Source organism: Typopeltis vanoorti, chromosome 1 (assembly GCF_054136105.1).
Source record: "Typopeltis vanoorti isolate ZY-2024b chromosome 1, IOZ_Tvanoo_1.0, whole genome shotgun sequence".
NCBI classification, from domain to species: Eukaryota; Metazoa; Arthropoda; class Arachnida; order Uropygi; family Thelyphonidae; genus Typopeltis; species Typopeltis vanoorti.
In genome coordinates, this window is record NC_143549.1 from 53,526,123 (window position 1) to 53,551,969 (window position 25,847).

The following is a 25,847-nucleotide window of genomic DNA, read 5'->3' on the forward strand; positions in this document are numbered from 1 at the left end:
AGTTCCTCTTCCTTCTTTCCCACTGCTTTCAAGTTCTGCATGTGTCTTATTCATAAGAAAGAAATACCTTTATAAATTTCTCCTTAAATATCTCCACTATATCTTACGCAGCGGCTATCATTCCTCCGTTTTCATCAATCAGTCCCATCCCACCATTATCATTCTTTCCTATACTGACCACATATCTAAAAAAAAACCCTTAGGATTTTTTTTTTTGGCCGCTTTAACTAACCGATGCTCGTACTGCACTTTTCCTAGTCTTATCAAGTGAGTCGCCTTCCTCACTCGCTCTTTGTATTTCCCATGCATCTGGATGTTATTACTGCTTATCTTGTGTTTCTTCCACAATACCTTCTTCCAGATTGCGTAGATTATCTCTTGATTCATCCATTTCACGCCTGCACTATTTACCCTCTTAATCTTTGGAATACATTCTGATATTGCCTCTACCAAATATTTCTTGAGTAGGGCCAAAGCAACATTAATATCCTTTCTATCCAGTTCCTCTTTCCAATTTATTATCGCAGGCTGTTTCCTGAACTTTTCATAATTACCAGTCTTATAATTCCACATATATCCCTTTCTAATAGACGTTCTCGAATGACTGGTCACCCTGCAGTGATCACCTCGCGGTCAGTTTCGCCAACTGGTTGAAGATTTGACACCTCATTTATAATAATATCATCTAATGAGATAATCAAATCCAATACTCTTGATCCTCGTGTACCCTCCGTCATGTGCTGCCTAAGGTAACTGTCTTTCAGAAACTCAAAAAATTCATTTTCTTTACCTCCAGATGCAGTCTCTTGATTACAGTCTATATTACCATAATTAAAGTCGCGCGTATGATCACTCTTTTCTTGCTAGCTATGCCAATTTCACTATACCTTTCCTTCTCATTATCCTAATATTACGACGTCTATAGCAACATCCAATAAATATTTCATCCTGTTTACCTATACCTCACGCCATTCTGCCTCAAAACCGTTGCCAATATTTGCAGCTTGCAAATCCACCTTACATGGGCACAACTCATCTGCTACCATCAAACGTACTGCTCCTCCTCCTCCATTTCTTCCCTGTCTGTCTTCACGAAAAATATCATATCCGTTCATTTCTATTCCTGTCAGGATGTCATCGTCATCTAACCATGTATCGCTTATACCAACAGTTGGTGTGATCTAGCTCGCTTCCTCGTGTTGCACCCTGGATAACACTAATTGAGCTGGAGCGATTTGGCAGCCAGTCTAACATTTCATTCTACAGGCAAAGGCATTCAGTCAAACAATACTGATTTTTCTAATTTTATTGATGATGCTGACAAAAAACTGGGATTTTAGCCTTAAGATGTGTCAACTGAATATTGAGGGAATTAAAGCAAAATGTGACTATCTCTGCAATATACTACAAGAAAATAACATTGACGTTGTGCTTCTTCAAGAAACGCATGCTGAAAACGAAGACGACCTTAATAGAAGAGGAAAAATAACTGGTTACACTCTGATTGGTGCTACATACCACCGGAATTATGATATTGCAACATATATCAAGAATGATATAGTAAATGCTTCTGTTCTGACAACGAGATGTGATAACGATACCCATCTTGTGGTGTGAAAATTCACAACATAACAACAGTCAATATCTATAAACCTCCTTTAACATCATGGCCTATAGATGTGATACCTACTTATCAACATCTAACAGTATGGAGTGGTGATTTTAATAGCAATCATGAAGAATGGAATACCGTGATAACGACTGCGGTATTACCCTCGTTTAATGGACATAAATAAATATATATACCTTGTATTTGATGCCAAGGATAGAAACACCTTTAGATCATGGGCATGACAAACAGAGTGTAATCCGGACTTATGTTTTGTTTCAGGGCAACCATTACCAGCAAGACGATATGTATTTTCTAACTTCCCACACTGTCAACATCGACCGGTGTTACTGGAAATTGGTATGACACTACCTATAGCAAGATCCTTTCCACGACCAGGTTGGAATTTTAAAAGCAGCAAATTGGAGAAATTTTGCAAATGAATTCGATAAATGAGTTCGTTGGATATCTGCTAGAGTTTCGGAGTACAAGAGATTTGTAGGAGCAATCATATTAACTGCGAAAAATATATCCCTAGAGGTTACAGAAAAGATTATGTCCCCAGATGGAATGAAGAGAGTGAACATCTCTATAGAGAGCCTGAAAAGTGAAGATCCTGAAATAGCAGATGAATTACTACATAGCCTGAACTCATCTCGAAAAATAAAATGGATTGATACGGTTGAAAACCATGACTTCAAACGATCAAGTAGAAAAGCCTTGGAATCTTCAACAACTATCCAAAACTAATCTACCTAAAAGAAAAAGCAAACTTATCTCCCCTGAGAAAATAGCTAATCAAATCGTTAATATATCAAAGGCACTTAGGGACTGTGAACATACCAAGAAAGTTAAAAAAAGAACGTAGAGCTTTAAAAACAAATGTCCCTGCTTTCTCACAATATGCCTCAATCTTCACTATAGATGAAGTGAAAGCCGTCATAAAAGATATCAAAGCAGGCAAGGCCCAGGCTTCGACGGTGTCCATCCTGGATTTCTGATTAATACGGGCCAAATACTATAAAATGGCTCCGTGAATTCTTTTCTGATATATTATTGACTGGCCGACTACCTATCCAGTTCAAGAAGTCAAAAATAATTGCTATTCTTAAACCTGGAAAACCACCCCCAGAAAGCAAAAAGCAACAGACCTATTGTTTTATTGAGTTGAATTAATTAATTAATTTACAAGCAACCTATAAAATCAAGTCAATTGCTTATCAAATAGCCAGAATACTAAGTGCCTACAACATCAGAGTGGTCTTCAAACCAACCACCAGCATCAGACAAGTTTTAGGATCCCCAAAAGATAAGGTGCCTTTCTACAAATATCCAGGAGTATATTACATTCCTTGCTCCTGTGGTCTTGCCTACATCTGACAAACTTCACGGAGTTTAGAAATCAGACAAAAAGAACATGTTGGTGATGTAAACCACAACAGAAGTATCTCTTCCGGCTTAGCACATCATTTCTGTAATCTACCCACACGATAGAGTGGCAAAACAGCTCCATGCCATATCTGGATGACGACTACAGACATCGTTTATTCAAGGAAGCCACAATAGTGTTAATGACCTGTGGAAACCTCGACAGAAATCAGGGTGCAATCCTAAACAGTTCGTGGAAAAACCAGATCCTCTCTCTAAAGCAATCTGGACTACAGCTAGCCAGTAATCACATTACACGTTTACAAAAAATACGCATGCGTGATAATGAATAAGAACAATAAGTCCTCTCTGTCACGCGAACGTGTAACCTTAGCTACTAGTTGGTTTACAACTTTTTTTATGTTCCTTTGAATTTGCATTTACTAGTTTTTATGTCTCTGTAAACGCCTTGAAAAAGCCAGAGAGTTTGCTGGCGAAACTGGCAGGCTCTAATGTTGTTTTGTTTTTCGTAAATGGTTAGCAATTAATAAATAAGTTTGTATTTCAACCTATATAATGTTAGAACGCATTCTGTACGATATATTGTGCATACCAATTATGCAACGTCTCGAATGAACAAGCCGGTTTTAGAGAAAAACGTGGTTGCTGTGATCAAGTGCTCTTTAACATCATACATAGAAGCTGGATTTCAGAATCAAGAAAAAACATCAGCTCTCTTCTTGGACCTAACAGAAGCCTATGATACAGTATGGTGTGAAGGTCTAATATACAAATTTCTTAGCATTGTCCCATGTAAACGGACTGCACACTTAATTTCCTCCATGCTCACTGAACGTTTCTTTCAAGTTATAAAAATAAAAATAATAAATCAGCTTAAGCCTTTTATTCCCTTATAGGAAGTAGGCGAGGCCTTTATACCCTATCTAGCTTTTGGAGACTGAGTGGGCAGTTCAATCTCCACCGGTAGCCAATCAGAGATAGCTGGCCCATGTCTATCACTAATTATAGCAGCCACCGATGAAGAGGCTGGCAAACAAGTGCTGCCATCTCTTGGTACCTAACTCTAACGTGATATGTCACTGTCTGAAATAATGTGGGTGCTACGGTCGATTTTCTTGAGTTTTACGAGATGAAAAAACGAGTTTCCTGGAGGAAAAACCTGCTTGCCAGTGCCAGAGATCGACTAACTCGGGAACTTTCTAATTATATTAAGAAATAAAATGTCCCGACAACGAAAACTTAATAATGATCTTCCACAAGGGTCAGTATTGGCACCCTAACTTTATAACCTATACATATAATGACTTGCCTGCTACCATCTCACGCAAGTTTTGTTATGCTGATGACACTGTAATTGCCATTCGACACAAAAACATGAGTCAGGGTGAAGATGTACTTACGAAAGATCTGAAATAGGTGAATATTACAAAAAATGGAGGCTACAGCTCAATCCAGACAAAACAGAAGTATCAAGCTTTCACCTTAATAATCACATGGCAGATGTCACTTTAGATATCTCTTTGAAGGATGTTTACTACGACACAATAAGTTTCCAAAGTACTTGGGCATGACCCTGGACCGCACGCTCTCTTTTACAAGCAATACCTAACAAACATTTCTGCTAAGTTAAGAACCCATAACAACATAATACAAAAACTAAGCACGACATGCCAATCAACAGTTGATAATCTGCGGATTACAGCTCTTGTTCTAGTTTTCTCTATTGGCGAATATTGTTCACCAGTGTGGCTAAATAGCACACATGTTAAACTTGTTGATAACCAAGTATATAATACAATGAGACTGATTTCTGGCATAATTAAATCAATGTCCACACACTGGCTTCCAGCCCTTAGCAACATTGTTCCACCGAATCTGCTCAGGACTAAGGTTCTCTTACAGGAGTATAAGAAAATCTTGGAGAACACAGCCCTGCCAATACATTTAGATCTCCCAGACTTAAGTGTACGACGATTGAGATCAAGACATCCACCACTACAATTAGTCCAACTACTACTACAATCTAACTTTTCCATGAAGCAAAAGTGACAAGAACAATGGTAGAGCCAGACAGATGACATCACAAAATTTTCTCTCAAAGAATTACAAGAAAGTTTTGATGCTTGCTCACACCTCCCAAAAATCCTGGACTCTGCTTAATAGAATACGAACTGGTCATTGTGTATATACAGACATGCTTTTTTTTAAATAGGGTAAACGGCCATCCCCACATTGTAATTGTGGAGCTCAAAAATAAACTGTGGACCATAAATTTAGTTTTATTATTATCTAACCAAGTGAAAAATAAACTTTCAACTGTGGACCATATTGTGACTCAGTGTTATCTCAGAGCATATTCAGGAGACAAATTGGACTTTTTAAGTGCTACACCCAAAGTATGAATCATTTGGCCAATATGGATGTAACCTTTTAATTTTATTGGTTTTAAAATGACTTTTAATTTTATGTGTTTTTAAAGTGACAGTGTATTGTATTGCATATTTTGTTATTCATGTCATACGAATAAATAAATAAATAAAACTAACAGTTTTGTGGCAAATAAATTCAAGGAAAGCAACACTTTCGTTCACCTTATTTCGAATACTTCAACATTAGTAAATAAACATAAGAACTCATTATTGGTTCTACAATTAGAACTGGTTCTACAAGTCCTACGAACATCACTTCTCCGATGTGACTCTTCAATACCTTCCTAAGTCTCTTCCTCTATATTATCACCAATACTACAATTTTCCTCACATCCAAACTCTCCCCTTTCATCCCATCACATCTCAATCTGTGTTTGTCCGCTCACACATTCACCTCAGAATCCAGCATCCATATGTTTCATAAAGTGTCTCCCTATACTCCCTCACCCCCCCCCCCGTTTCCCTTTTTGTATTGTGCTTCCACTTTCTCATTTACTTCATTCATGATATTCACCTCTCCATTTGCAAGTGAGCAAATACCTCTCCCTGCCCTGCTTTTTTGGTCTTTCATATTATCTCGCACTACCTCATATCTATTCATTACAATCATTATCTCTCCTGCCAGCAACAACCTCTCTCCAGCCGACTCACACCAAATCCATTTAAATGCAGCCCATCTTCTTTATATAATTCCATCCTCAAATTTCTCCTACACATTCACAAAACGAACTCCATTCTCCTCACATAACTGCATTAACATATCATTCATTATCTTTGCTGGCCTCCTCAATTCATCACATCATACCTTGGCAACACACTGACTACCTTTCCTACCGCACCATTTTACTCACCTTAATAATCTCCTTATATTCAATATGGCACTTTCCTTCTTTCCATCTCAATCATTCGTCCCCTCTACTACAACCACTAACTCTTATGCTCTCTTGTTTTCTCTTATCGAACGCTTCAATCTCTCTCTCTCTCTCTCTCTCTCTCTCTATTCTTCCACCAGGAAAACAAGTCTTATGCACCTTCTCATTCACCACACCTGTAATAATGGAATCTTCATAGAGAGAGCTACTGTCGAATCATTCGTTACATCTTTCTCATGGCCATCTTTCCTTCTACTCTTTTTTCACACTTCCATGTATGTCCGTAATTCTTTTCATTTTATTTCGCATGCAGTTCATCTCTTGCCTCATCATCAACTCTGTTTTCATGTTGGAATCTCCAATATATGGTAACATGAAGATTCGTGTCAGACATTTTCATACAGTTTCATATTATGACTTTGGTTTTTTTGGTTGTACAGCATCTGCAGTAGACCTCAGACTGATATTCTGACAAGGATATCCAAGGGTAATTAATAGACTCATATATCTCTTCCTGAGATATTTCTGATCTTGTAGGGAAAGTTAATCATAACTTATTTTATGAATGCATGGCGTAATAGCAGTTGGCCTCGATGTATCCAAAGTCATCATTAACAAAATGGAACTACTAGTATCTTGATGTGAAGAACTGGCAAAAGGCGAAACTGAAGCTCCAGGTAATATGAGTGAGACACCAGGTTCTACGTGGGCTGTTCAATAAGTAATAAGATTAATTTTACTGTGGCGAAACCACTCATCACAATATTAATTTCTGTGGAATAAATAAATGTTGCTGTCTGTATTAACAAAAGAGGTTGATAGATGGCGTATACGGGCTGATGTGCCAGAGTGTCACGTGACAGAACGCAAGCTTGTTCCGGCGCGACTAGTCTTCGAAATGGAAGCCTCCTTGGAACAGCGTTACGCGATTAAATTTTGTGTGCGTTTGCAAAAATCGGCATCAGACACTTTTAACATGATACGCCAAGCTTTACACGATGAAGCAATGTCGAGGGCAAGTGTTTTTCGCTGGCATAAAACTTTTAAGGAAGGAAGGCAAAATGTGGAAGATCTTGAACGTGAGGAAAGACCTTCAACGTCCATCACAGAGACAATGATCAACACAGCAGCAGCGTTTATCATCAAGCATGTCAAAAGGAAGCGTCCACTGCTGAAGAATGGCTTCTTATTGCACCACGATAATGCAAGGTCACATATTGCTGGTTGTGTAGTGGACGTTTTGCAGAAGAACAACACAGATATCCTACCACACCCTCCATACAGTCCTGATCTCGCACCGTGCGATTTCTGGCTGTTTCCTCAGCTCAAGAAACCGCTAAGAGGCTGCCATTTCGAAAGCAACATTTTGAAAGAACTCTCAAAAAACGGACTTTCACATGTGCTTAAGAAGTGGACGCAACGTTGGGACAAATGCATCGCGTCTCACGGTAGTTACTTCGAAAAAGACCATGTAAATGATGACGATTAAAGGTAATCTGTTTTCTGTATAAATATAGTCTTATTACTTATTGAACATCCTATGTATATCTTTTATCATACTTTGTGCAACTTGACAAGAAGTAGATAATACAGGTGACTCAGAACAAAGAACTAATATTTGGCAATCTCCACTTGGCCCTGACTATGTTATTTGAGTGAGTTTCGATTAACTCAACAGTATTAAGAATAGGCGTCGTATTCATTACTGGGATTAACATTGGATCTTGGTGCAAACTCTCAAGAGATGTTGTACTGCCTGTTATTCCTCCATTTCTATTATTGTATCTTCAATTTGTTGCAATCCATTTATCAACATTGAACTCTGTACTCTGTACAGATGGAAGTGAGTTGAACTGGGATATATATTTGAATGAGAAACATAAATCCCACTTAATGGATAATCAGTTCCTGACAATTCTGACTTTCCTTCACTTGTGAATGACTTCATTGGCTGTTGGCATTTTCTGGTGTAATTATATTCACCAATATCATTACACCAGAAATGAATATAATTCATTTCTGGTGTAAGGAATTATATTCATCAAATATAAATGAATATAATTCATTTATATTTGATGACACATTGGTCTTCATGCCTTTACTGTTGGAACCATGAAGATATCTACTCCGAGGTCTTCCTCTTTTCCTCTTAATTAATGATGCTACATAATTAATTCTGCTATATACTTTATAACCGCGCGTTAGCCTAGTGGCTTTGCGCTTCGCAACCATATGACTGGGGAAGGAGTGTCCTAGGTTCGATTCCCGTCGACGACGTGAGGAGCTGAAAGATCTTCCTCAGCCATAGCCAAGTTAACCGGTCTTGGGCGTGGATAGCAGGGTTTTTTCCGCCAGTTTATCTGGCGTTTTTCATCCCGCAAACAGACAAACCGGCCCCGTGAACACACACAGGATACAGCCAGGAATCTTTCGAGGCATAGGGGGTGAGCATTCTATCCTCGTATTTCGGTTACGAAATCCAAGCATGCTTGGAGGGTTGTGGGCCTTAAAGGCCTGTTAAAGCCATTGAGATAGATAGATATGTTTTATAACAGGAATTTAGAATACTTATACCTCTATAATTTTTAGGGTCATCTGTGCTACTATTTTTAAAGACAGGGATCACTATTGCTTTTTTTTCCATTCTATTGGTGGATTACTTGTTTAAAATCTATTTTAAATAAAATAGATTTTATTTAAAAATACTCGTAATAAATCTTTCTTTAAACTTTATTCCTGCATATTTATATAATTCTGAAACTAACTTATCTTCTCCAGGTGATTTTCCATTTCTTGTTCCTTTCAGGCTGATTTCTAATTCTTCTTTAGTTATTTCCTTTTCATTTTTATTAAATGTTTGCTGGTTATTATTATTATTATTTTTAAATATTTATCTGTCCACAGTTTTCCGCGCTAATCTGGCAAGTGACGTCATCCTATATGAACTGGGTTCGTCTCATCTCATCATCAAATTCCTGCCATGTACCCACAAGGGGTGTACAGAATATGATAGTACTACATAAAAAAATTATATCAATACTAACTTCCTATCTACAATTTTCCTCCAAATCAGTCTGTTACTTGTCAAGACTCCAACATTATCAGATCTTATATTTCTATCGTCTAAGGCACTTTGTACCGTATCAATCCACCTATATCTTGGTCTTCCTCTGGGTCGTTTTGCTGCCAACCTGGCAGAAAACATTTGTTTTGCTAATCTTTCCTCGCCCATTCTGTTCAGGTGACCATACCACCTGAGATTAGCTCTGCTAACGCATTCCTGGATGCTGACAATATCAAGTTCTTTCCTAATATCCTCGTTTTTAATATGATATTGCCATTGATGCCATCTGTTCACGCCTCTAATCTTTCTCAGGACTCTCATATCTGCGGTCTGTAGTCTTTGGTCAAGTGTTTTACTTCTGACCCAGCTCTCAGATCCATAAGTTAAAACTGGTTTGAACACTGTCTTGTATACAGCTAATTTAGTGTTCTGACTAATTTCTCTCTTATTCCATATGAATTTATTCAATTGACTTCCCACCATACCAGCTTTGCTGATTCTGTTGTATATTTCTATATTTAATTTACCATCTTCAGTAAAAATCGTGCCTAAGTAGCTGAAATGTTTTACTTGTTTCACAGGTTCTCCATTCACAACACAGTTGACATTTTCAATGATTCTTCCTATTTTCATTGTCTTTGTCTTTTTATTGCTGACCTTCATACCATATCTATTACAACAACTATTCAATTTAGTCAGAGAATATTGCAGACTTGTAGCGGATTTATTTAGAAGTATAACATCATCTGCATAAAGCAAAGAGCTGACATTAACATCTCCAATTTTGATATCATGTTTAATACCACTTTCCTTCATAATGTGATCCATATAGATAATGAATAACAGAGGGGATAATGTACATCCTTGTCTCACACCAGATTTAACATTAAACCATCTTCCTGTACTTCCTTCAATTCTAACTGCTGACTTACAACTCAAATAAAGACTAAGTATTGCTTGATATAATGCCCGATTGACACCATATAACTGCAGTGTATTGAATAACTTCTCTCTTGGCACCTTATCATATGCCTTTTCCAAATCGACAAAACTTAAATACAGATCTTTGTTACATTCCCATGCTTTCTCGACTATTTGTCGTAAAGTGCAGATGTGATCCTGACAGCCTCTGCTTGGCCTGAATCCAGCTTGTTCTTCACCAAGCTTTTCTTCCACAATTCTTCTCAACTGTTTCTCAAGTATACTTGTATAGATCTTGCTAGGAACACTCAGTAGGGAAATCCCTCTGAAATTCTCACATTCCGTTTTATATCCCTTTTTATATATGGGTACTATGAGAGCTCTACTCCAATCATCGGGAATTCGTCCCTCTGTCCAGGCTTTTTGAACTATGTAGTGCAGCCACTGTAAGACTCTTATACCACCATACTTCAGCATTGCTGGTCAAATATCATCTACTCCTGCTGCCTTTCCACATTTCAAGCCTGTGATGGCATTTTCTACTTCCAGTATGGATATGTATTCCTGCCTGCATGCCTGGTCAGTGTTTTTCACCACTGTGCTGTCATCACTGCTTATTTTATTTAGCAGTTTTTCAAAGTAATTACTCCATGCTTCAAGGATATCTTTTTGTCCCGTTTTCATGTCACCTTTATCATCTCTAACTCCTTTTACAGCACTCTTTCCTCCATTCCTAAGCTTCTTCAACAACCTCCAGAATATTTTGCCATCTTCTTGATATTTATTTTCTATATTCTTGCCAAAGTCCTCCCATGACTTTTGTTTAGCTAGTTTAACACACTGTTTAGCATTCTTGCATTTGTCTCTATATTCTCTAAGAGCACAAGCTGACTTATTCGCCAGGAACTTTTGATATGCTTTCTTCTTTTCCTTCACTGCCTCTTTAACTTCCTGTGTCCACCAGGGAGTTCTGATTTTTTTTATCCTTGCAGACAACCTCACCACATGCCTCTCTGGCAGAATCAATTAATGTTTTCTTCAGAGTTTGCCACTGAATCTCCAAGGTTTGATTTCTGTTCTCAAACTCTTTCATTTTTTCTTCAATAATCTTTGTGTATTTTAGTCTACAGTTCACATCTGAGAGCTGCTCAACTTTTATTCGCTTTAAAACTTTCTTACATGTTATTCTTTTCAATATGAAATTCAATTTTATCCTGCTCAAGACTAAATAGTGATCACTTCCAATTTCAAATCCTCTGTACACTCTGGTGTCCTGCACCAGGGAGAAAACATCACTATCAACAATAACATAGTCAATGAGACTTTTCTTATTCCTAGCCTCTTCTCTCCATGTGAATTTGTGCACATTTTTATGTTGGAACATGGTGTTAGTAATAACCAGTCCATGTCCTGATCAGAAATCCAACAGATATTTGCCATTATTATTAGCTTTGCTCTTTTCTCCAAATTTTCCCAAAATATTTTTGTATGTCTCACAATCATTTCCTACTCTGCTATTTAGATCCCCATCAAGGACCAACTTTTCCTTTCTCATTGTGTGAGTTGCTTTTTCTAAAGCCTCAAAAAAATTCCTCCACTTCTACCTTAGTAGAACGTTCTGTAGGACCATAAGCACAAATAAGTCTCATTGTCCAGTTCCCCATTCTCATATTTGCCCACATTACTCTACTTGAGACTGACTGCCATTCAAGAAGATTAGCTTCGTATTTTGTGTTGAATACTATTAGGCTACTCCTTCTTTTCCTCGATTATCATTGCCTGAATATAACATTTTGTATTTATTGCTCAGAAAGATCTCACCAGTTTTGGTCTTTTTTGTTTCAGTCACCCCTATTATGTCAATCTGGTACTTATCTAATTCCTCAGCTAGCTCCATTTCTTTGCCATTCAGGCTTCTTACGTTGATAGTACCGATCTTTAACTCCGGTGATGTTGAGTTGGGGTTTGTTTTCAGATTTGTTCCAGTAGCTGACTGTTCGCCCTGCTTCCCTGGCGAAAACAACGGGGGGCCTTGTTAAACCGGGCGACGCCCCAGCCGGCATGAAATTTTGTCATGTTGTACCATCATTTTTTTATTTTGGTTTAACCAATAAGAATACAATTTGGTCGGCTAAATCCCAAATTGCCAACTGGGTTCGTTCTGGCTGCATTTTTGTTAGTGCTTACAATCACTCGTATATTCTCCAGTTTATGCAGCCCTTTCATGTGATATTCTATTAACTTCCAACAGTATCATAGTGCAGTGGTTCTTAACCTTTTAGTAGTCGCCGCACCCTGAATATCCCAAAATATTTTAGCGGCCCCCTAGTTTGTAGTAACATAATAATGATTAAACTTTATAAAAAAAAATGAAATAGTGGTTTTACTTTACTGATTATAATGAAAAAAAAAAAAAAAATCAGAAAACAGAAATCAACTTTACTTAAATATTACTGTAAAAATTTTGGGAAAGTTATTTGATTTAAGAAATCAAATAATATTTTTTGTTTGCTCATTTTATAAGGGATAAATTTTAAATTTTAAGAAATAACAAATCAGTATTACAGCACTGAAAGTTTCGAAATGTAATTGCACTCAAGTAGCACTTACGAATGCATAGAACAATTAAGTTCTATGCATTAGTACTAGTATTGTATAAAACTTCAGAGAATCACTTTCATCAGACATTCACACGTCCAGAAGGTAGATGTCACGACTTGCAGAGTTGCCAGCAATGAAAAGTCAACTTGTGGCGCCACCACAAAAGAAACTACTATAGTTTAATACAAAACGATACAAGTTTGAAACAAAGTAAAATAAAGAGAAAAAATAATTACGTTAAGAGATTTCAAAATCTCTGCATCCCCCTTGGGGGGGGGGGACCGCGGCCCACCGGTTAAGAGTCATTGTCATAGTGTATCCTCTCCCTTTAGTAAACCTGTGCTGTTCTTTGCAAAGGATAGCTTGTTAGACAAGCTATCCTTTGTATTTATTTATGCATATTCTTACTTACTTCTCTAAAATCTTCACGACCACTCAAGAGATAATGATGTCATTATTTCTATCTTAATTTACGCAATAAATTGATCAGCCGTCATCTTCCCTCACCTTTTTTAATATCCTGATCTCCATTCGAGATCGCATATATATATATATATATATATATATACAGGGTGTTCGGGATAAATTTGACAGTTTCGTAAGGAAAAAGAAAATCTTCTTTGTATCTATTAAATTTAATGAATTGACAAAAAAACATTACAGGCAGAGTTAATTACAATACTATCAACAAGATTTACTCAAAATAACCACCATTAGCATCGATCACAGCTTCAATTCTGCTTCGGAACCTCGAACAAGCTGATGCTACAGTCTCCCTGGGAAGGGCCGCAAAAACTGTTTTAATTTTATCCATTAACTGGGCTTTTGTATTACTGGAAGTGCGATTGGTGTCTTTTTCAACTGCGCCCCATACAAAATAATCCATGGGGTTAAGGTCTGGGGAGTTTGGAGGCCAAACATTTGGACTGGTGAAGTCGTAGAAATTTTCAGACAACCATTTTTGACTTTTCCCAGAGGTGTGGCAAGGGGCCGAATCCTGCTATCATACATACGGCCTACCATTGGCTACCCTTGTTATCCAGGGCTTGACTACAGTTAGCAACTCCACGAACAAAGCCCGAATTCCAATGCCAGGGTTCTCCAACACCTGTTCCTGCAGATTTGCGAGGAATTCTGCTGTACGAACGCAATCAGATCGTCTGCTAGGGATCTTTCTTCTTGCTACATCCTCGTAGTCACCATTGCAAGTCTCTAGTTCATGCCTGATTGTTTTTACTGTATTCAGGGAGCATTGGGCAGCAGTCGTAATATCCTTATTTTGATGGCGGGCACGAATCATCATGATACAAGTTATTCTCTTCCATGATTCAGGTGGGTTCCAGCTATCCATCCTTTCTGACATCTTGTATATGAATGAAAAAGGGTCCAAACTTTTAAATGAAGAGAAGTGTGTGTTAATACATGTGACTTACGGAAAAATATAATTAATTATAAATATGTCAAATTTATCCCGAACACCCTGTATATATATATATATATATATATATATATATACATATTTATTTTTATTTTTATTTTTTTTCCTTTTGGACTAATTTATACTTCACTCCTGACACATGAAGCACATGAGATCCGTATCCTTCTCTGCCTGGAAACAAATTAGGTTTTCCTTTCGCTCAAGAAATAACTTCTCACTTTACAGTTCACACGTACATTTCATAACACTTAATCTCAAATCCGTTCAAAATCAAACAAAATCGATTCCTATCAAATGAAAGGTTGTAAACATAGAGCACATTAATATTCTGAGCAGGTTAAGTATTTTTCTCTATCAATATAGCATTTTGCTATGGAGCACCCCTGCGTTTCACGCTGGCTATGACTTGTGATTTCATGACTACAACTATTATGACATAGATAATGCATTTTGAAACACATGGCATAGGGTAGACCAGGAGAATTTAATGTTTGCATCTTCATAAAATTAAAATTTATAAACTTGGGACTGAGATAATACCATTATCGATAAACTATTTAAAACCGTAAGAAACCGAACGACCATAAAATAAAAAATCATAAAAGAGTTAAACACAATAATTGCAAAGAATCAAAAATTAAGGTTAAAAATAAATGGACAATGATTAAACACTAGAAAATAATGAATGAGATAACTAGAAAGATGACACGGCAAGAAGGAAATGGAATTTATACTCTTAAGAAATAATTACTCCAGACAGCATATGACTGAAGGGGCTCGTGGTGAGAGTGTTGGATCTGGTCACAGGTTCAAATATGTTTACACGTAAGTTAACCAGCCATATTACCCCGACTGGTGGTGATCATGCAGTATTGACTTGGGAAATTGCAATATGTGTGGATTTTTCTCTTAAACAGTATATGAGGAATTAGGGTTGCATGATTATGACAAGCTATGGAGACCACTTTGACACAACAAAAAATTTGCAGGGAAGGGTGTTAGCAGTGCATGGGAAATAGTGATCGGGTATCCGAAGAATGCAATAAATCTATGATCAGGAGCAAAAATACGGTAAGTATTAAAGGGATGAGTTATAGTATTATGCGTGATCTACAAAAATATGTTATGGAGAGTTTATAGGGAGAAATGTGATCAGCAATCTAGTCAAGAGAACACCATATTTACTCGAATGTAACTGAAACTTTTCTTTCCAAAAATTAAAGTTAAAAAATCATGGTGCGAGATGTATGTGGAGATTTGCTTAAACTAAAGTTTTTCTAGAAAAATTTAAATTCTTAGTCTTCATTATAATTTATAATTGCTCACATTTATCAAATGAATGCATTTACATTTTAATTATCAACGTTATTTACGCAATCGGCCGCTCACCTTCATCACGCGATATGTTTGAATCTTTAGGGACAAGACTTCTGTAAATTAAAACAAACACTTTCATAATTGCTTGTCTTTTTATCATTTCGTAATCATAATATCACCTTGATTTAAAAAAAAAATAAAAAATCGGCTAATGCCTTTTTATTCCCATATAGGGAATAGGTGCGGCCATTTTAGCCCTGTCTAATTTTTGGAGACTGAGGGGGGGAAAGTTCAATCTCCACCAGAATCAATCAGAAATAGCTGGCCCATCTCTTGGTCCCTAATCCTAACACTATGTTTGAAGTCTGAAAATAGTAGGCTCTACGATCAATTTTCTTGAGTTTATGGGTCGAAAAACTCTAGGTTCCGGGAGAAAAAATCCGCTTTCCCGTGCAAGAGATCGACTAACTTGGGAATCGGTCAAAAAAATAAAATAATAAAATAAATAATTCTGTCTTTTCGTTTCAATTCAGGGCAATAGAGAGGTGCCTTAAAAAAAACCTCTTGGCAATTATTTCTTTCGAAATTATTATTATTATTATTATTATAAAAAACCTCCATGGAGTCAAAGACTCATCGTGGGAGGTCCACTGTTATACACACAGTTTATCATACTGTGCCTTAAATATATTCACTGTCTCTGCACACACCACACTATCGGGCAAAGCATTCCAATCACTCTCCATGCAAAAAACCTGCTCCTCACTCCCTTGCTCACATCCTCCTTATACAGCTTCCAGGAATGACCTCTTGTTCTCCTGCTATCCTCACCCATTCTGTGGAAAACCTCCCCGACGTTAATCTGGTAATAACCACTCAACAGCTTATATGTCTCAATCATATCCCCCCTCCTCCTTCTATCCACCAATTTTTGCAAATTGCATTTTATCAATCTGTCTTCATACTCTACATTCCAGAGACCAGAAACCACATTAGTCAATCGCCTCTGAACTTTTTCCAATGCAATTTCATCTTTTTGAAAACCAGGTCACCAGATCTGTGCACAGTAATCCATATGTGGCCTGAACAAAGCCTTATACAAAGGAACCATAACATCCTTACTTCTACAAGTCAATGTCCTCCGCATCATTCCCATTATCCGCTGTGTTGTCTTCACTATTTTAGTAACATGGCCCCGAAATTTTAGGTCCTTGTCTACAATCACTCCCAGATCTCTCATTTCCTCTACCTCTTCCAAGATATTCTCACCGATTGTGAACTTTACGTCCCATCTCTGCTTCCCAAATTTCAAAACCTTACACTTTGAGACATTGAATTGACATCCCCACTTATTTACCCATTCAGACAGTGTATTCAAGTCCTCTTCCAAAGCTACAGCATCCACACTACTCCTGATAGCTCTGCCCAACTTTGCATCATCTGCAAACCATTCACATCACCATTCAGACCTCTCCAGATATCATTTACATACAAATTAAACAGCAATGGACCCAAAACAGACCCTTGAGGTACACCACTAGTAACTTTCCTCTTCTGGGATATCGCTCCTCCATAGACAACTCGCTGATACCTATCAGACAACCAATCCCCAATCCAGTGAACCAATCTACTGTTCAGCCCCATCCGTTTCAATTTAATTACCAGCTTGTCATGTGGCAATTTATCAAACGCCTTTGCAAAATCTAAATATACCACTGTATATGCAATACCCTTATCCAACGCATTTGTCACTTTATTATAAAAAGTAAGCAGGTTGCTAAAGCATGATTTTCCTTTAGTAAATCCATGCTGGCCACCAAAGAGTATTTTTCTGTTGTCAACCCAATTCAATTCCTCATATACCTCCTGTTCACTTACTAACAGTTCCTCCTCCTCCTCTTCTCCCACTACTTTCAAGTTCTGCATGATGTCACATTCGCAAGAGTGAAATACCTTTAGAAATTGCTCATTAAATATCTCAGCTATATCCTCCGCAGCGGTTATCATTCCTCCGTTTTCACCAATCAATCCCTTTCTACCATAATCATTCTTTCTTCTACTGGCGACATATCAAAAAAACTCCTTAGGATTTTTTTTGGCCGCTTTAGCTAACTGCTGCTCATACTGCATTTTTGCTACCCTTATCAAGCTAGTCACCTTCCTCGCCTGCTCTTTGTATTTCTCATGCAACTGGTTGTTATATATACTCATTTTGTGTTTCTTCCATAATACCTTCTTCTTCCATACTGCATACCTTATCTCTTGATTCATCCATTTTACACCCACTCTGTTTACCCTCTTGACCCTCGGAATACACTCTGATATTGCCTCCACCAAATAGTTCTTGAGTATGGCCCAAGCAGCATTGATATCCTTTCCATCCAGTTCTTCTTTCCAATTTATTATCGCAAGCTGTTTCCTGAGCTTTTCGTAATTGCCAGTCTTATAATTCCACATATATCCCTTTCTAACAGACGTCCTCGAATGACTGGTCACCCTGCACGTGATCACCTCGCGGTCACTCTCACCAACTGGTGGAAGATTTGACACCTCATTTATAATAACATCATCTGATGAGATGATCAAATCCAATACTCTTGATCCTCGTGTACCCTCTGTTACGTACTGCCTAAAGTAATTATCTTTCAAAAACTCCAAAAATTCATTTTCTTTACCCCCAGATGCAGTCTCTTGCTTCCAATCTATATCACCATAATTAAAGTCGCCCATAATGAAAACTCGTTTTTTGCTAGCTAGGCCAATTTGCCTATACATTTCCTTCTCATTACCTTCCACATTACCAGGTCTATAGCAACACCCAACTAAATATTTCCTCCTGTTAACTTCTACCTCACACCATACGGCCTCAAAACCGTGACCATTATTTGCACCTTGCAATTCCACCTTAGATGGGCACAACTCATCTGCTACCATTAACAGTACTCCTCCTCCCTTTCTTCCCTGTCTTCACGAAAAATATCATATCCGTTCATCTCTATTCCTGTCAGGATGTCATCGTCATCTAACCATGTCTCACTTATACCAACAATTTTGGGGCGAACAGACTCGAGCAAAGCAACAATTACGTTCCCCTTATTTCGAATACTTCTAACATTAGTGAATAAACATAATAAATCATTACTGCTTCTACAAGTCCTAAGAACATCACTCCTGCGATGTAACTCTTCAATACCTTCTCCTGTCACTTCCTCTATATTACCACCAATTCTACAACTTTCTTCACACCTAAACTCTTTCCACCCATCCCAGGCCATCTCAATTTGTGTTTGTCCGCTTACACATTCACTTCTAAATTCAACACCCGCATGTTTCATAAAGTTTCTCTCCCTCCACCCTGACTCCCCCCCTTTCCCTGTTCGTATTGTACCTCCACTCTCTCATTTACTTCATTCATAATACTCACTTCCCCATTTGCAACTGAACAAATACCTCTCCCTACCTTACTTTTTTGCTCTTTCATATCACTTCCCACCACCTCAGATATATTCATTACAGTCATTACTTCTCCTGCCAGTAACACTCTCTCCAGCAGACTCACACCAAAACCATTTAAATGCAGCCCATCTTCTTTATACAATTCCATCGGTCCCTCAAATTTCTCCCACACATTCACAAAATGCACTCCATTCTCCTCACATAACTGCGCTAACATATCATTCATAATCTTTTCCCGCCTCCTCAATTCATCACTATCATACCTTGGCAACACACTGACTACCTTTCCTCATGTACTAAGCTCTCAAAATCCAGTTGTACAACAGTTCTGATTGTCTCTAAATAGTCAGTTTTATTCTCTGCCAATACCAATGTTGAAGGACGACAACATCAAATAGACTGGAACTTAACTTCAAACATTCATAAATGCTCCGATGAATTAGAGCCGTATTTCTCAACGTTTTTTGGATCATGCCCCACTCTTCAACGTCTCAAAGATTTTGATGCCCCCCCCTAGCATAATAGTCAGCTAAGTTCTGAAAACGTATAACATAAATATGTACATGTACATTTTCTAATTGCCCCCAAAATATTCAAATCCCCCCCCCTGTGGGGCGTAAGCCCCACGTTGAAAAACACTGATGAATTAGAGAGACATATCTTGGAATCCAAAGAAATAGCTCTCGACCATGCCCATCTAAACAGCAATCTCAGTCACAGCCTACCCAATTCACATAGCGCTGTAATCCAGTTTTGGCGTACTCGTGATATCATTCACACGCAAAATGCTTCAAGCCAGAACTAACGCTCGGACTCAATTTCAAACACAACTACTACTTGTTCTGAACTCTGTGTTTGTTAAAGTACAATGTTAAAGAACGATGCCTTTAGCGTCCCAAAACACCGATGCCATGCCCTTTCCTGCTGACGTAACCGACTTTGTCTTCTTTGGCTCTGAACATCTGGCTTCTTTCCACTGTGTTTGACTGCTGTTTGGATTCTGGTGTGTGATGGCGAATCCGAGTCTCATCCATAGTAATAAATCGACGCATAAATTCAGTTTGATTCTTCTTAAAACGCTCCAAGCCCTGTTCAAAGATTTTCATGCGAGTGCATTTTTGATCTGCTGTGAGCAAGTGCGGTACTCATCTTGCACAAAGCTTTTTCATATGCAATTCTTCATTCAAAATATATCCTACACGTTGTTTTGAAATGCATATAGTCCCAGCAATTCACGCAGCTTGACTCGCCGGTCTGATTACAAAATATGTAACAACACCAGAAATCAGCTGTCTGATTTCTGGTGTTGTTACATATTTTGGAAGTCCATCACGTGGATCATCTTCAAGACTGGTACAGCCAAGTTTAAACTCGGCAGCCTATTTCTTAATTGTCGAAAACGAAGAAGAGGAGTGTCCATAAACTTTTATGAACTTTTAATGAATTTCTTTGGCGTTAAACCTTCTTTTATAAATAATTTTATAATCGCACGATACTTAATTTTATCCATTTCAAGGGATGAAGACAACACTTTTGAATCAGACAGCTGTATAAAACAAACTACTTGATAAAATAACGTGCAATTTCACCTGGATGCTTATGACAGATGTACCGCTCAGGGCAAAAAAAAAATCTCTTGCGGATAGTGTTGCCATTTATGGTTGAGGCCGAAAACTTTTCAGACCACCCTCGTATATGTGATGAATAAATCATATATCAGGGGCTAATATTCAGGTTGTGCTAGGTGTGCGGTGTTAATCCAACGAGTCATCAACGAGAAACATAATATCACTAATATTATGTTTCTTCATTTATTCCCTTTAAAAACATCCCCTAACTGTTTCCAGACTTTGCGTGATTCTTAAAAGTAAACACAATATACTAATGCTTTTCGAAGCGTAAACATTGCATACGTACATAAAAATTTGTGCATCTTTTCAAAAACCTTTGAGGCCTTTAAAAAGATGCAAAAATGGCACCGAACGCCAAATTCTTGTAGTTCTGGTTGTTTTAGACCGTTCAGAAAGCGAGGCAAGATAAACTCTGAGACAATGTCATCTAGAGGATGTGATTGGTTATTGTGTCCACCAAACCAATTGAACTTTGCCATATGTCATTAGTTTCTGTTTTTGTTTTTTGAGTTTCATCTGTTTTGCATGCGTGAAGTGTGAACTGACTTGGTAGACAAGTTTTTATATATAATATAGAAAAAGTTTTAATATATAATTTTCGATAAATTTATAACTTTTTTGCCCATATTTACAATGGGAAACAGTATTGTAATCGAAGGAGGCAAGCTTCATCTTCGTCTTCCAAATTTTACACCTTTGAGAAATTCAAATATACCAACCAAATATAGAATTCTCCTTCATTATCGTTTTCTAATACACAGTATCTTAAAAGAAAGACATAGTCCCTCTACTCTGCGCAATATAGTTGCAATCAATTGTTAAATTAAAGTATTCAAAGCTATCCTACAATTAATTGCATGAGACCAATTAAGATGAGCACTGATCTGCTATACACTCTTTAAAACATTCATACATCGATAAAAATGCAATCATACGGTCAAACATGAATTTTGTAGCACGGGTTGCATAATATATATATTATGCAACCCGTGGAATTTTCCTATTAAATTCCTTAGAATTTAATAGGAATTAATGTCACCTGATGAAGGCTTGTAACAGCCTTCATCAGGTGACATTATATAAGCCGCGCACGAAGATAAACATAAATTAAAGTCTAGTCACCGACGGAGTAACTTATTCTACGCCTTTCCTTTGACTGGTTCCCGAGTTGAGTTAGTCGATCTCTGACACGGGTCAGTGGAATTTTTCTCTTTTTTTATTAAATTTCTATCTATTTTTCTTTTCTTTCTTTCTTTTTTTCTGCATTTTTTTACATGGTCTAGTACCTTCTGAAATTCATCTCCGACTTAAAGACAACCACAAACATCCATGTGCACCGCAGGATTGGAATACTTAAGCTCTTCTGCCACTCTAACAGTCAGTCAATGAATCAGAACAAAGCAGGTGCTTAGTTGTGTATATCTTTCTTAACAATTATTGATTGGATTTGATTCTGAATATTTCATTTTATATTTGTGACTTAATATTTTTTGCATGTCCGTAATTATTTTAATTCTAAGTAATGGCTGCTATAGCGAAACCTCATAATATAACCAAATATTATGAGGTATCATAATATAACTATTTGGTTATCATAAGATAACCAAATAGTTAAAACATAATATAATTATTTGGTTATCATAAGATAACCAAAGCCCTATGCAACACGAGGCGCTAACAGAAATAAGGTGCAGTTATGAGAGGACATCTCGTACCTACTCTCCGAAATCTTCTACATAACTTACAACACATGAAGTTACCAAACACGAAAACAAGAACCGTAGAAGTAACACCAACACAATTAGCCCAGCACATCAATAGAACTGAAAGACTAAATTTGATGAATTACGTCTATGATTACGTCTCGAAGGTTCATTCAAGTTTCGAAGTCGGCAGGATTTTAATGCCAGTTACATAATCCGATTACTATAATTAATATATTGATCACATTACCATCACGGATATTATTTATATAACATCATGTACATATAATCAATCCTTAGCGGTTATATTTTTGTTCCGATAATAAAATTCTATCCCTGGTTACATCTCTCTCTCTCTCTCTCTACCTCCCTTCCTTTCTTTGTCGCAATCCACATAAAATTTATCATTTACTTCATAAATGAAAATTTATTTCGTTTCTGTCTTTTTTCTCAGTTTTTTTTTTTTTTTTTTCTTATGGGGAAAAGTATATGATTGTGAGTTATGGTATTTATTTTATTTTATTTTATTATTTTATGCTTTCTGCCGACATTATCATTGGACATCAAGCCAACAAAAATAAAATAAAATAATTCAGCTAGCGCCTTTTTTTCATCCATTTAGGGAGTAGACGAGGCCTCTTTACTCTATTATTTTATGTTTTCTGCAGACATGATTTAGAATTGTAAATTGAAAGAAAAATGTTCTGTATTAAGAAGAAATAGCATTATTATCATTGGACATCAAGCCAACAAAAATAAAATAAAATAATTCAGCTAACGGCTTTTTTTCATCCATTTAGGGAGTAGGCGAAGCCTCTTAATCCTATCCAGCTTTTGGAGACTGAGTGGACAATATCCACTGGTGGACAATCAAAGATAGCTAGCCCAATGTTTATGAATTTTTGTTTTTCATGATAAACAGAATAAAAACCGAAATTGATTCCTGAGCTGCAGAGATCAACTTCAAGAGCGTGAAGAGCATGAATGCAGGTATTTGACCATACCTGGTTTTCCAGTATGTCAATGTCATGATAGCAACAGACCAAAAAAAAAAGGGGACAGGATAGATTTTTTTTTTCGACTTAGTATGCAATAAGCTGCTTTTTTCTTAATCTAAAAAACATAAAAAATAATTAAAAATTTGTGAACCAAATGCTTAATTTTTGTGATGACCCTCATTCCAAATATGTTGCTATCCGCTAAAGATATGATACATACCTTCATCCTTTTCATCTCTAAAATAATATGATATCACTTAAATATGGCTGGAAACGACCAGTATATTAAAAAAATCCCAGATAATACAGAGATAATATATTTTAAAACATTTTAAATGATTTATCTATAATGCTTATAGAAAATGATATAGTTCATATGTTAAATTATGATAACATTATCGATCAATTTGCAGTTTTAAAACCACGAACGGTAACATTGTAAGTTGTAAAACTAACTAACCAATTAAATATATAATTATCAAAAAAAATCAACTAACGCCTTTTATTCCTGTATAGGGAGTAGGCAAGGCGTTTTAGCCCTATCTAACTTTTGGAGACTGAGTGGGCAGTTCAATCTAAACTGGTACCAAATCAGAGATAGCTGGCCCAAGGCTATTATTATTATTATTATTACGGACAACCCCAAGGATTCGATGGACTCATCGATGGAGGCCCTAATATCATGTCAAGAACAACTATTTGACATTCACACAGTATCTATCATACCTCACCTTGAACGCATTCACAGTCATGGCACCCACAACAGACTCTGGCAGCTTATTCCACTCATTCACCACTCTCCAAGTAAAAAACCTAGCTCTAACACCCTCGCTAACCACACTCTTGTCCAGCTTCCACGTATGACCCTAGTCCTCCGCTCACAAGTCTTATTCTCAAAAATATCTTCTGAATTAATCTTATAGAAATCCTTCAGTAATTTAAATGTCTCAATGATATCACCCATCTGCGCCTATCAACCAATTTCTGCAACCCACAGATCTTTAACCTGTTCTCATAAGGTTCATTCCACAGACCTGCTATCATCTTGGACACTCGTCTCTGGATCCTCTCCACCTGCTCCCAATCAAGAAGAAACCCTATCGCCCATATCTGGACACAGTAGTCTAGATGGGGTCTTATCAAGGCTCGATGCACAGGAACAATAACCCGTTTGTCTCTGCTTGTTAAAGTATTTTTCTGTAACCAAGTGATTTGATTAGCTGATTTATCCCCCCCGCTAAACTTCAACTCCCTATCCACCAACACTCACAAATCACTGGCTTCATCAATCTCCTGGAGTACAGTTCCACCAATGTGATATACTGCTGCAAATCTTTTCACCCCAAAATGCATAACCTTACACTTTGCCACGTTAAATTGACATCCATTCTCCTTAGCCCAGTCCTCCAAACTATCCAAATCATCTTGCAAAATTTTGACATCCTGTGCACTCACTATTGCTCTACACAACATTGCATCATCAGCAAACAAATGAACACTTCCTCTCATATCCTTTCCTATATCGTTAATGAACAAATTGAAAAGTAGTGGTCCAAGAACAGAACTCTATGGCACACCACTAGTCACAGGCCGTCTTTTGGACTCTACTCCTGAATAAACCACTCTCTGATTTCTCTCCATCAATCACCCCTCCTATCCATCTTACCAACCCTATATCCATCCCCAATGCTGCAGTTTACTGATTAGAATTGCATGTGGTATCCTGTCAAAAATCTTAGCAAGGTCCATTAGAATCACTGTAAGCCCATTACCCTTATCCAGTTCAAGCGTCACTGTGTTTTATCCCGTGAGCAAGTTATTGAGGCATGATCTAACCTTCACAAAACCATGCTGTACCCCATACAGTATCCCATTTTCATCTATCCAATCCTGCATTTTCCTCTTGACTATTTTCTCCAAGACCTTGACAACGATTCCTGATATGCTGATCGGTCGGTAATTTAAAACAGCAGTCTTGGAACCTCCTCTATGCAGTGGAACTATTTTCCCGTCTTTCCACCCCCTCGTGACTAACCCAGACCCGAGACTCAAATTGAACAAAATGGTCAAGGGCACTGACAATTCTTTAGCTGCTTCGCGTATGACACGAGCTGGTATACCATCCAATCCCACAGATGTATTGACATCGTGGTTTTGTAATAGACTATTCACCTCCACTTCATTCACCACAATTCCCGCATAACCTATTGGTTCATTCATTCCTGCAATAACGACCTGGGTGATATACTCTTGCAAAGTGCTCGCTCATTAATTCTACTATATCAATTGATTCGGTTACCTTCCTACTATCACATTCTTTAAAATCATTCTACCATATACAGTTTTTCTTTTACTTGCAACATATCGAAAAAACTGTTTAGGATTCTCTTTAGGCTGCATGGCTAATATCCTTTGATAA

The 25,847-nt window shown here is 37.3% G+C and overlaps 1 protein-coding gene across 1 annotated transcript in view; it reads left to right on the plus strand.

The window, feature by feature from the left end:
- The first annotated feature begins 1,347 nt into the window (after positions 1–1,347).
- Git (ARF GTPase-activating protein GIT1) overlaps positions 1,348–25,847 on the plus strand; it is a 707,749-nt gene continuing 683,249 nt past the window's right edge. Inside the window, exon 1 of the mRNA XM_090400625.1 lies at positions 1,348–1,611. Coding sequence (XP_090256751.1) covers positions 1,348–1,611 — 264 coding nt within the window. The remainder of the gene's footprint in view (positions 1,612–25,847) is intronic.